This window comes from Pristis pectinata, chromosome 40, assembly GCF_009764475.1.
Source record: "Pristis pectinata isolate sPriPec2 chromosome 40, sPriPec2.1.pri, whole genome shotgun sequence".
Classification (NCBI taxonomy): Eukaryota; Metazoa; Chordata; class Chondrichthyes; order Rhinopristiformes; family Pristidae; genus Pristis; species Pristis pectinata.
The window spans coordinates 7583217-7595897 of record NC_067443.1 but is presented as its reverse complement, the minus strand read 5'-3'; the positions used below and the strand labels follow the sequence as shown (position 1 = coordinate 7595897).

Sequence of the window (12681 nt, the reverse complement as noted above, 5' to 3'; positions counted from 1 at the left end):
AAGAGTCAACCCCATTTGTGGGTCTGGAGCATGTGTGGGCTGGACTGCAAGGACAACAGATTTCCTTCCTTGAAAATCATTAATGAATGAGGTGGCTCTTCACAAATCTGCCTGGTATCATGGCTACCATTATTAATAACTAGATATTTAAACAAACAATCCAGTTTATTACCCAAGTTTAAATCCCACAGCTGCCATTATTAATCCAAGCCTCTGCATTGGGAAGAGGGAAAGACAGATCCCTTCATCCAAGAACCATACGTCCCATCTTCCATGCATTTTCTGGAAATGTGGATTTTAACAAGGTGGATGGGAGACTGATCAGGAAAGTGAGAGCCCACGGATTGAACTGAATCCTACGCATAAGATACACAGCACAGGAACCAAAGAATTTGACCCAACTATTTGCACCAGTGTTGTGGAACATAGAACAGTACAGCACAGAAACAGTCCCACAATATGTACACCGAACACGATGCTGAATTAAACTAATTCTCTTCTGATTATACATGATCCATATTGTTGTGTTAAAGAGCTTCTTAAATGCCACTTTCATATCTACTTCCACCACCCCACCTGGCAACCTGTTCCAGGCACCCACCACTCTAAACAAAAGAACTTTCTCCAAAAGTGTACTTTAAACTTTTCCCCCTCTCACCTTAAGTGCATGTCTTCTAGTACTTGACAGTTCTATCCTGTTTCCTTTCCTGGTCTGAAGTGTAGTCTTCTTTCCTCCTCCTGCCTTGCATTAAAGCAATGTTTGCTTCTCAAAATTCTGCCTTGTGATAGGATCCAGAAGGTGATGGTTGATGTGTATTTGTGACTGTAAGGCTTGTTGTACTGGGGATTGCAGATCAGAGCTAAATCCATTGATTTTTCTTTGGTGTGACATAAATAATTAGACAGAATGCAAGAAATTGGCCAAGAATACTAAAAAGCTTGAAATTAAGGAAGAAAGTCATGAGCTGCAGGAAGATTGGTCAGGTGTCTACCAAAATAAGGGACAGTGGAGAAGGCAAATGCAGTGAGGGATTGCAGATGCCAATTTGAACAGAGGGACTGCAGAATCCATGTCCCAGAAGGAATGGGGTGGGGTGGTGGGGTTGAATTGCCAAGCCATTGAATATGGACAGGGAGATAGCTATTATTCTGCAGTTACCGTACAGTGTGCAGTTGTTGTCGGCGCTTTGTAGCAGGATGTGACAGCACTAGCAGGTAGAGGGCAGGGTGGTGGCAGAGCTGAAGATGTTGAATTGAGAGGTTGGCAAGACTTCCCTAGAATTAGGAGGCCAAGGGCAGTTTTAGCTGAAGTGTATTTTAAAAAGGATTTGGATTATTTCCTCCAAGTTGTGCTTTATGGGCAGGATCTACATTTTTGTGGCGTCTTCTCTCCATCTACCCTGTTGAATTATTTAACTGCAAAGTGAATGAGGTTTTCATTTCATTCTTCCAATACACATGGAACCCAACCTCAATCCTGGTGGGGTTACTTTCCTTCATTCCTCAATGCCACTCAGCTCTGCTCCTGGTGGCTGCATTCACCGTTTACCACTGAAGAAGCAGTCAGTCAAACAGTCTCAAGTTTAACGTTCTTATCTTTCCATGGTTTATCCCCTGATCCACCAACTGAGATCTCAGCATTCCCTCCATCAAACCTATCAAGCTTCCAATGATTTAGTGTTTGCAGTCACATTCACCTACCCTGCACACAGGTAATCAGTTAGGTGTGGAGTCTAGTGTGGCCTCTGAAAGCCATGCCCCTAATACAGCCACATCCTACCAGCTCTTCATCTTGCAGCAGAGACCCAAGTCCACATTGGCCAACCAACCATTGTCTCCTTTGATCACACACCACTGGGCAGGTCCACTTCTTGGTCTTCTCTTAAATCATCTGGAACAAGGTGCAGTAAAGATGCAGGAGGCTGCAGCAAAAGTGAACCCCCCATGGCAACCAACACACACCCCCACCTCCCCCCCAATCACAGACACCAGGGAACAAGCCAGTGACAAGCAAGAAAACAAGGCTGCAGTCATTAATAAACTGTAATTATTGTTTCAGAAAGATACACATCTTCACAAAACCAGCATACATTTTAAACAAAAAGAGAAAAAAAAGGTGCATGTGAAGAAGAAAAAATAAATTAAACGTCCACATTGATGCCTAGTTAGAGTGAAGTGGGAAGGGAGAGGGGCAAAATGAAACAGAAACTAGATGCAAAATTGATCTGAATCTATTCGAAATCCAGTTTACATGAAGTGGATTTAAGAGTCTGCAAGAGCAGGAGCCCAAGAATAGGGCCTGGCAACAGAGGAGGAGTTTGCAGTATTTGTCCGTGAGTGTACAGATGTATACTTGTATATACAGGTTTTTATTTTATAGTAAGTATATGATCCAAGGTTCCGGCTGAAGCCCATTCGTCTCACAGGGGAAGAGGCAGCTACTGATAAAATGGAGTTTTCCCAACTGGTGCTGCTTAATTGGTCCTGAAGCACAGGGCAGCTGGCACAGTTAGCCATCCTCCTTGGGTGGGGTATACCAACCTGTGGGCATAAAGTCAAAATGGTAGATCAGACTAAACAGCACCTGCTCCTAGAGCTACAGTCAACTTCACCTCTAATGTGGCAGTACCATAAGTGCAATGCTACCATGCAGAATCCCAAAAGATAATCTCTTCTCGTTCCCTCTTATTACATAGTGCACTCCCATCATAAAGAACAAGTGCAGAATCGTTCCCAGGTGGAAGCTGGATGGGTTGCCTGACCTCCTAATTGCTATAAAATCCCCTTCTCCATTCACTTCCACTCTAGATTCTTAATGACTCTGGCCATATCAAGAGAGAGAGAGAGAGAGTCTGGATTCTTTTGAAAAACGAGGGGTGACTTCTATTGAAACGTTGGCTGTACAGGTTCGTAGGGTAGTAAAGGCAGCATATAGCATGCTTGCCTTTATTAGTTGGAGGCACAAGTTCAAGAGTCAGGAAGTTACATTGCAGCTTTATAAAACTAATCAGAGCTCATAGAATTGAATGAGAATTGCATTCAGTTCTGGGTCACCCCATTATAGGAGGATGTGGAGGCTTTGGGAAGGATGTGGAGGCTTTGGGGAGGGTGCAGAAGAGGTTCACCAGGATGCTGCCTGGATTAGTAGGCAGATGCTACCAGAGGTTGGACAAACTTGGGTTGTTTTCTCTGGAGCGGCAAAGGCTGAGGGGAGACCTGAAAGAAGTTTGTAAGATTATGAGAGGCATAGATGGGGTAGACAGCTGATCTTTCTCCCCCAGGGTTGAAATGCCTAATACTAGCTGGCATGCATTTAAGGTGAGGGGGCAAAGTCAAAGGAGATATGCAAGGCAAGGTTTTTTTTAAAACAAACACAGTGGTGGGTGCCTGGAATGCACTGCCAGGGGTGATGGTGGAGGCAGATACAATAGAGGCATTTAAGAGGTTCTTAGATAGGCACCTGAATGTGCAGAAAATGGAGAGATATGAACATCATGTAGGCAGAAGGGATTAGTGTAGTTCAGCATTTAATTAGTTTGGCACAACATGGTGGGCTGAAGGGCCTGTTCCTGTGCTGTACTGTTCTATACAAGATCCTAAGGGTAGATGTCAAGAGGTTTCCACCAGTGGGAGAATTGTAAACTGGGGGACAGGGTTTCACAATAAGTTGTCAGTCATTTAAAACCAAAGTACATAGAACTTTTTTGTCAGAGGGTGGTGAATCTCCAGCCTTCCTGCCCTGGTTATTTTTTTTTAAAAAACAGCCAAGTTTTCCAGCTGGATCACACCATGATTTAAGGGATGCTGGAATCTAGATGAAAAACACTATGATGTTGGAGGACCTTAGCAGGCCAGGCAGCATCTGCGGAGAAAAGCAGGTGGTCAACATTTCAGGTCAGGGCCCTTCTTCAGGACAGGATTTAGGGCTTGAAGTACGGATCCACACAGCACAGAAAAGGCCCTTCAGCCCATGCCAACCAAGATGTATGTTCAAGCTAATCCCATTTCCCAGCACTTGGCAAATATTCCTCTAAACTCTTGAGTGAACTCTACATCTTGCTGACTGAATATGCCACCCAGTTTTGATAACATGTCTATAAATCGCATCATGAATGACAATAATCGAACTGTTTCTGGGTCACTGCTGGAACAAATGGGCAGTGTTTTACACAGGCAGAGCTGTGTCTTACCCCAGGGTTATAATGACAAAACTCCATGCATAACAGTATAGACAGCACAATTTCATGTACTGACAGACCTGTAACCACTGTCTGTCATACATTAACTGGTCTGTACCGTTTCTTACAGTGAGACCTATCCCTGCCAGTACTGCACCCACAATGATGTGCACAGGTTCGTTACAGAGCTCAAATTGCTCTCTCCAAACACAAAGCAGAATATAATGCAGTTTGCCAATCATATGGACATTTTGATATCAATGGCCAAATTTGGCAACACCAAAGGAAATTTTAATCCTTGCCCCCACCAACTGCACGATCCCCAATGCCCACCTAAACCAGCAGGCAAAACCCAGGTCATCATCAGTGCACCCATTCTGCAGTGCCCCTACAGAACTGCAGTGGAGCAGAGGCTAGATTAAAAGGCTTAAGCCTGTGCTGTCAAACCCAATCATCTGACAAGGATCACTGTGTGCAGTGACGCTCACAGCAGTCAAATATCCCATCAACACTTTAGGCTTGGCATGCAGGAAGGCTAAACCATATAACCCTCTACCTCTGCCAGAGCCACTGCCTGCATGACATAAATGCACCAAAACTGAAGGAGCTGGGGGATCAGGGTTTGGTGTTTCCCCAAGTCGAAGTCTGCAGCTCATACCATTTTTCTCGTGAATCTGGACCAGCGATTTGTAGGACTGCTGTGCTCTGGTCAGGCTGTACTGTGACTGAAAGAAGGAACAGACCGGTTAGAAAGGAAACCTTGTATTTCCATAAGATCTTTCATGATTACTGGACATTCCCAAGTGTTTTTAAACCCAGTGAAGTGGGGCCATTATTGTGGAAAATGGGACAGTTTGTGTACAGCGTGAAAATCCGTCAAGTGATTGATATATTGCTTCAGGACCCAGGGAGAACTTTATCTGAGGGAAGGCTCTGAGGGAATGTCTTGTCCAAAAGGGACAACTTCCAACAATACAACCCTCCCTCAGTATCACACTACTGAGGGTTTTTTTTTTAAAAAAAGTATTCATTGGATAAGAGTGTCCCTGGAAATGTCAATGTTCATTTCTCATTGGTCTTGGACAGGCTACTTACTGGGCCATTACAGAGGGCAGTTAAGAGTCAACTGAGACTCTGTAGTCGTACACAACTATATTCCCTTCGCTGCAGACAACAGGGGCTCCCCGGGTTATGGATGACCTGACTTACAGAAATCAGATTTTAAATTGATTTATTGTCTGATGTACTGAGGTACAGTGAAAAATTTGTCTTGCATACCGACCATACAGATCATTTCATTACAACAGTGCATTGAGGTAGTACAAGGGAAAACAATAACAGAATGCAGAATAAAGTGTTACAGAGAAAGTGCAGTGCAGGCAGACAATAAGGTGCAAGGCTATAACGAGGTAGATTGAGAGGTCAAAAGTCCATTTTATTGTACTGGGGGATGTTAAATAGTTTTAAGAATAGGATATAAACTGTCCTTGAACCTGATGCAAATTCCCCCAAACATTTTTAAAGCCTTTTCAAGCTAGTAATAATGCATTTCAAGATATTCATTAATGACTGGATACAATATATATTCAATTAGTTTAATTATAGGTAGTGTTAGGGTGAATATTTAATGAAATGTTAGCAAGTGTATATAGAGGGATGTGATCATGGTTAGCTATAGCAAATGGATGTTTCTGACTTGTGGAGAAATGGGCTTAAGAACAGTTCTCAGGGACAGAATCCTCTGTAACCCAGGGACTGCCTGTATTAGGGAACCAGCTGTCAACTCAGATTGTGTCACCACAGTCTTCTGACAAAATGGTGCTGGATTAAGTGGGTGAGAAGCAAGACCCCGCATGGCTATGGGGAGAGTAGGTCCCAGAAGGAAGATTCCACAAAGTTGGAATGGTTAAATAGCTAAGTTTGTGTTGTGTGTAGACCCACAATACCACAGCAGGGTCCACGGCAATGAACAACCACAGCTTGAGGATGGCTTCAGCGCAGCGAGAAGAACTGACATATACAAGGGGGCTGCCCCACAAATTCTTGATCCGTACCTCCCTTACCTTATTGGCCCCGAATTGAATCCTCGCCTTTCCTTTCACCAGTGTCGCACTGATCTGCATAATAACGGACTCAATGGAGTAGGCACTGCTCCAGCCCTGGGTAGAAGGTTGACAAGTAAAACATTAATGACATTGAACAGGGTCCGAGCAACGTTCCTGACACTGCCTGTGCAGAGTACGGGAGACTCAAGAACAAGGGGGCATAGTTACAAGGGGCCGACGGAGATGCGTAGAAATTTCTTCTCCGAGGGTAGTGGATCTCTGGAATTCTCTGCATCCGAGACTGGGAGGAGGCCAGGTCATTAGAAATACAAGGTGGAGGTAAATGAATATTTGAAAGAAAGATTGAGGAAATGATGACACAGAAGAGGAGTTGAGGCCAACAGACATACTCAAAAGAAACACAAGAGACTGCAGACGCTGGAATCAGGAGCAAACAATCTGCTGGAGGAACTCAAAGTCCTCCAGGGGTGGGGGAGGAATCGTTGACATTTTAGGTCAGAGCCCTGCATCATTTGGAAGATTTAAGGAAAGTTTAAAGGAGATATGCGGGGCAAGTTTTTTTCTTAAAAAAAAAGCAGAGTGGTAGGTGCCTTGAACGTGCTGCTGGGGGTGGTGGCCAAGGCAGACACGATAGAGGTGTTTAAGAGGCTCTTAGATAAGTACATGGACAGGCAGGGAGTGGAGGGATATGGACCACATGCAGGCAGGAGGGATTACATGTCATTAGCTTAATTAGTTCAGCACAACATTGTGGGCTGAATGGCCTGTTACTGTACTATGCTGTTCTATGAATGCCGAGAGGAATCTGGGGTGAGGGGAGATGCAAATTGTGAGGGAAATAACATGGATATAGATGACACACATTCTGCACATATTTCTGCAAGAAGCGCCAGGTTCTCTGCCTCGACCATGTAGAGTGTTCACTCGAAAAACTGGCTGCCTACTCACCTGTTTCGTAAGCAATTCCATGCAAATTGCTCCCCCTCCAAGGACATAGCTGTAGATAAAAGAGCAAGTCGTGAGGTATTTTGAAGAAAAATCTTCACTCGGAGACAAGGCAGCAACTCAGAAAACCATGTTGTTGTTCAGCATTACATCACATCTCTCAGTCCACCACATTCAGTTACCTTAATGTGCAATGACATGCAAATATAAAGGCTACAATGGGCACAATCCCACAATCAACAAGATGAACAACCAGTTTATATACACAAACCTATTTTAAAAAATTATCCTTTGAGGCATTCCCCCAAGACAGGAATTGTTGATCTGGGAATTTGGAGTAGTCCGTGCTCTTCCATTCACTCGTGAAATTTACACTTCCACTGGTCCAGGGTTTGCACTTGATAATTCAAACAAACAGTGACCGTCACACACCCTTCATACTGTGGTGAATTGTCAGCCTTGATCGTGGGCTCAACTGGGTTGAGGTGGGGAGGGAGAAGTGAGGAATTTAGTCATTCCTATCAACCGATTCTGAATGGACTCGAGATTTCTGAGATTTAATGAATGGTCGAGCCCACAAAAAGATAGAGTGCACAGAAAGAGGCCACGGCAAAGGGAGCTCTGGGCCAAGGGGGCAGCAAACCAAGAGCCCTTGTACCTTCAAAGAGTTGATACCAAATTCATACCAAAAGTTTCTGTCAAGTGGTAGAATTGGAGCTTGTCATTCCTGGCACCCCAAAAGATGAGCTGGGCATCGTGCCCTCAGGCTCCACTGGTTCCATAGCGTATATAGCACAGAAATATTCCCTTTGGCCCAACTCAGACAACTTGGTCAACATGACTGTCTATGCTAAACCCATTTGCCCATGTTCGGTTCACATCCCTAATCCTTCATTATTCATGCATCTGTCCAAATGTTTTTTTTACATGTTCATTTCTTGCTGGGATCATTTCTCCAGAATGGTACAACATCTGAGGGAATAAAACAGAGCTAGCTGTTACTCACCCTCCGGAGAGCACAGGAGACACAACCCGTACAAAGGGTGGGTCAAATGGGAAATTATCCTGGGGAAGGAACAAGAGGTTTGTTAGTATTCACTCTGTACCCCGTTTCCCAATTGAGAGAGCACATCCACCACAGAGTCTGCTCTTCCCACAATCCACATACAGCTTGCATTCTGTCCAGGTCTGGCAGAAATTTGCACCAACAACTTCTGGTTCATAGTAGCTGCCCACAAGGTGGTCTCTTCCATGCTGAGGAATATCAAATGCAAATTGGGCAATTACCTAGCAACACAGCTGTAACCAGTCCACAAGCAGGACCCCAAGTTTCCTGTCACTTTAACTCACAAACTCCCACTCTGACTTCAGAGCCTTACAGCTCCAAAGAAACTCATCACAAGTTGTTTTTTTGAGGAACCACACCCCATCCTCTGCCCAGGCACACAACAGACTTGTTTCATAGTTGATGACTAACTAAAGAAATTGGTCCTGCTATTCTCATTTACACCTTCTGGAAATCTCCTTCTGTTTCATGCCTGAACGATTACCTTAGTTATACAGCACAGAAACGGGCCCTTCAGCCCAACTGGTCCATGCTGACTGAGATGCCCCATCCAAGCTTGTCCCATGTATCAGTGTTTGGCCCACAACCTTCTAAACCTTTCCCATCCATGTACCAGTCCAATTGTCTTTTAAAAGTTGTTATTGTACCTGCTTCACCCACTTCTCACAGCTCATTCCACATACATAACCACCCTTTGTGTAAAAAAAAAAGCTGCCCCTCAGGTTCCTATTAAAACTTACCCCTCTCACCTATGCCCTTTAGTTTTTGATTCCCCAACCCTGGGAAAAAGACTGTGCATTCACTCTATCTATGCCCCTCACGATTTTATACACCACTATTAAGATCACCTGTCAGTCCCCTATGTTCCAAGGAATAAGGTCCTAGCCTGTCCAACCTCTCCCTATAACTCAGTCCCTCAAGTCCTGGCAATATCCTGGTAAATCTTCTCTGCACTCTTTCCAGCTTAATGGCATCTTTCCTATAGCAGGGTGACCAAAACTGAACACAATACTCCAAATGTGACCTCACCAGCATCCTGCACAACCATGCCATGACCTCCCAACTTTTATATTCAATGCCCTGACTTATGAAGGCCAGCGTGCCAAAAGCCTTCTTCACCACCCTGTCTACCTGTGACTCCACTGTCAGGGAACCCAGCCTCATCTTGTCTTTTAATCTCTCATTCTACCCCATCGACCCAGCTTTGTGTTCTGTCCCCCATTGCATCAGGAACTTTTCCCACTATATAGTAATAGTGAAAGGCTATAGTACCCCTTAAGCCTGCTCCACTATTCAATACCACCATCGCTCATCCAATCCTGGTGTCAATTCTACTCTCTTGCTTGTTCCCCGTCACACTCTACTCTTCCCAACTGCAGAACATCTCAATCTTGAACATATGAAGTGAATCAGCCTCTACACTCTCTGCAGTAAAGAACTCTCTGAACAAAAGGGGCAACTCCTTATTTTGAAATTATGCCCCCATTCCCTTTATTTCTGGATTCATCCACAAGGGGAGACATTCTCTCAGCATCCAGGTCATTGATCGGAAGTATTAACTGGGTTTCTCTCAATACATTGCCTCAGGGGAGGACTGTCTCCAACATCCTGTTTTTAATCCCACTCTCTGCACTCGGGGACTCGTCCCAGCCACTGTCTTTTGCAAGCTCCTTGCCTGCCAACAAACAGCCTTGCAAAGAGCCAATCACTACTGATACAAGTCTCCCTATTCACTTAGATCAGTAGGTCCCAACCTCCGGTGTATAACCCCCTATGGGTCATAGGGAGAAGAATGTGGGGAAGAAGAACATAACAGGAAATAGTAGGCCTCTTGGCCCCTCAAACCTCTCCCACCGTTCAATGTGATCATGACTGATCTGCCCCAGGCGTTATCTCCTGTTCTGTGCCACTTCCCCATAGCCCCCAATTCCAAGGTCTTCCAAACTATGCATCTAATTCCTCCGCCATACGCCCAAAGATCTAACATCAAGAGAAGACAACTGGCAGAGGTGATTTACAAGGACATTACCAGAACCAGAGGGCCTGAGTTATAGGGAGAGGATAATTAGGCTAGGTCTTCGTTCTTTGGAAGGTCGAGAACGAGGGGCGACCTTGTAGAAACGTTTAAAATTATGGGAGGCCAAGATAAGGTGGATTGTAACAGTCTCTTCCAAGGTAGGGGAGTCCAAGACTAGAGGGCATAGGTTTAGGGTGAGGGGAAAGACTTAAAAGGGGACACTTCTTCACACAGAGGGTGGTGAGTGAATGAGCTGCCAGGGGAAGTGGGTGAGGCAGGTACAATAGCATCATTTAAGTAGTACTTGGATAGTTACATGGAGGGGCAGGGCTTGGAGGGATACAAGCTGAATGCAGGAAATTGGGACTGGTCAGCATGGACTGGTTGGGCTGAAGGGCCTGTATCTGTGCTGTATTGCTCAATGAATCTATCCACATTCGTCTGATAGGGTTGAGATGGAGAGCAAAGATTACAGGTGGTGTGTCAGGTTTTAATATTAGGAGATAGTTTGGCTAGAAATTTCAAAGTATAAATATTAATAAAACCACCAGCTCCCCCAGCCACAGGCTTGCTTGCATTTTGTGGTACAGTGCCTGTTCTTTAAAAGAGCAAGCTGTGATGTCAACACTTGTTTATTTTTTGGTAGTGGAGCATATTTTACTGACAGAACAAATAGGACTCTTATTTAAGAGGCTTGCAAACCACAAAGCCAGTATTTATTGCCCAAACTTAATTGCCTTTGAGCAACCTTGATCTACGGGAGTCCTTTTGATAAAGGCACTTGCAGTGCTTTTGGTCAGGAGCCTTATTGTTGTAACACTGAGCTTTTGACATAACCAAGGGGGCTGTTAAGAATCAGTGGGTCCTGAGTTTCACAATCAGGTAGGGTATGGGGGGGGGGGGGCAGCAGAGTGATGAAACCAATAAAGCAGCTCCAGCGACCCCAGTTCGATCCTGACCCCTGGTACCTTTTGCACATTGGCGTTGTGAACGCATGGTGCTGTAGTTTCCTCCCACATCCCAGAGATGTGCAGGTTGATAGATTAATTGCCTGGGGTAAATTACCTCCGGCATGGAGGTGAGCAGTAGAATCCAGGGAGAGGCAATGAGAATGCAGGGAGAATAAAGTGGGATTGGTGCAAGATTTGCATAAATGGGTGCAGACTCAGTGGGTCAAAAGGCCTATTTCCTGCTGTGTGACTATGCTAAGGACAGCAGGTTTCCGTCCCTTAAGGACATTAGTGAATCAGATGCATATTTAGTTTCACTACCAAGGCAGGCTACTTTTTTTTTTAAAACTCCTGATTTTGAATTCAAATTCTCCAGCTGCTCTGCTGGGACTTGGACTCGTGCCTAGATTCAGGTCTCTGGAGCCTTGATTGTTCAATTTTCTGCAAATTTAGCATGGCACATAAGCTTGCAATGGTAGGTGCTCACAAGGTGGGCCCTTGTGCAACCAAATTCAAGTTCTCGAACCGCCAGAATGGGATTGGAACCACTTTCGGACTACTATGCAGCAAAGCAACCCTGACCCAGCAACGCAACGGTGAGAAGTGACACATCCCGCTGGCCAGCAGCCTGGGAAGGCAGCACCACCAACCCCCCCCCCCAACAGTACTCACTTTAAAAGAGAAATTTAACAAAATAAAGTCAACGCCTTCTTTCTCTTTGAGGATTTGGAGGTCGTTATGCAAAGCACTGTCCTGATCGACTCTGCAAGTGAAACAGCAAGAATCAGTCACCAAGACCTGCATTTGTACAGCACCCTTTACAGCAAAGCATGCTGCAATACATGGGAAGGCATGGCAAACACAGAAACATGGAAAATAGCAGGCCATTTGGCCCTTCAAGCCTGCTTCAGGATCTAATACCATCATGGCTCAAAGCTATCTTTCTCACACTCTCCCCATACCTTTTGAAACCTTGTGCGTCTAGAAATCTCTCTCATTCTTAAAGCTATTCGGTGACACGTCCCCCACTGCCTTCTGTGGTAGAAAATTCCACAGGTTCACCACCCGCTGGATGAAGAAATTTGTCCTCATCTCAATCCTAAATGACGTGCCCTAGATTGAGAGACTGGGCCCTCAGGAGTATTGAGGAACAAGGATCCTTGGAAGTGGCAGGAGAGGCAGACAAAGTGGTGAAGACCACATAAGGAATTCTTGCCTTCATTAGCTGGGACACAGAATACAAGAACAGGGAAGTTATGGTGCAACTTTATAACTGACATTAGAAGACAAGTTGAGACCAGCACAAATCAGCCATAATCATATTGAATGGCGGGACTGGTTTGAGAAGCCTGCTAGCCTACTCCTGCTATTTTTTTGCAGCTGGAATACTCTGTGCAGTTTGGCTGCCACACGATAGGAAGGATGTGATTGCATTGGAGAGGATGCAGAGGACAGTCAC

General features: G+C 44.9%; 1 protein-coding gene across 2 annotated transcripts in view; it reads right to left on the bottom strand.

Moving 5' to 3' along the window:
• Nucleotides 1-2025: 2025 nt before the first annotated feature.
• Nucleotides 2026-12681, bottom strand: part of LOC127587489 (ubiquitin-conjugating enzyme E2 Q1) — a 47298-nt gene continuing 36642 nt past the window's right edge. Inside the window, exons 8-13 of one of the 2 annotated variants that reach the window (XM_052045846.1) lie at nt 11895-11985; nt 8196-8254; nt 7193-7241; nt 6242-6337; nt 4837-4903; nt 2026-2541 (exon numbers count right to left, since the gene is read on the bottom strand). In XM_052045846.1, the coding sequence (XP_051901806.1) occupies nt 2510-2541; nt 4837-4903; nt 6242-6337; nt 7193-7241; nt 8196-8254; nt 11895-11985 (394 nt within the window). In that variant the 3' untranslated portion in view covers nt 2026-2509. Of the gene's footprint in view, nt 2542-4836; nt 4904-6232; nt 6338-7192; nt 7242-8195; nt 8255-11894; nt 11986-12681 lie in introns of both variants that reach the window. The other variant, XM_052045845.1, reaches the window with a different exon arrangement.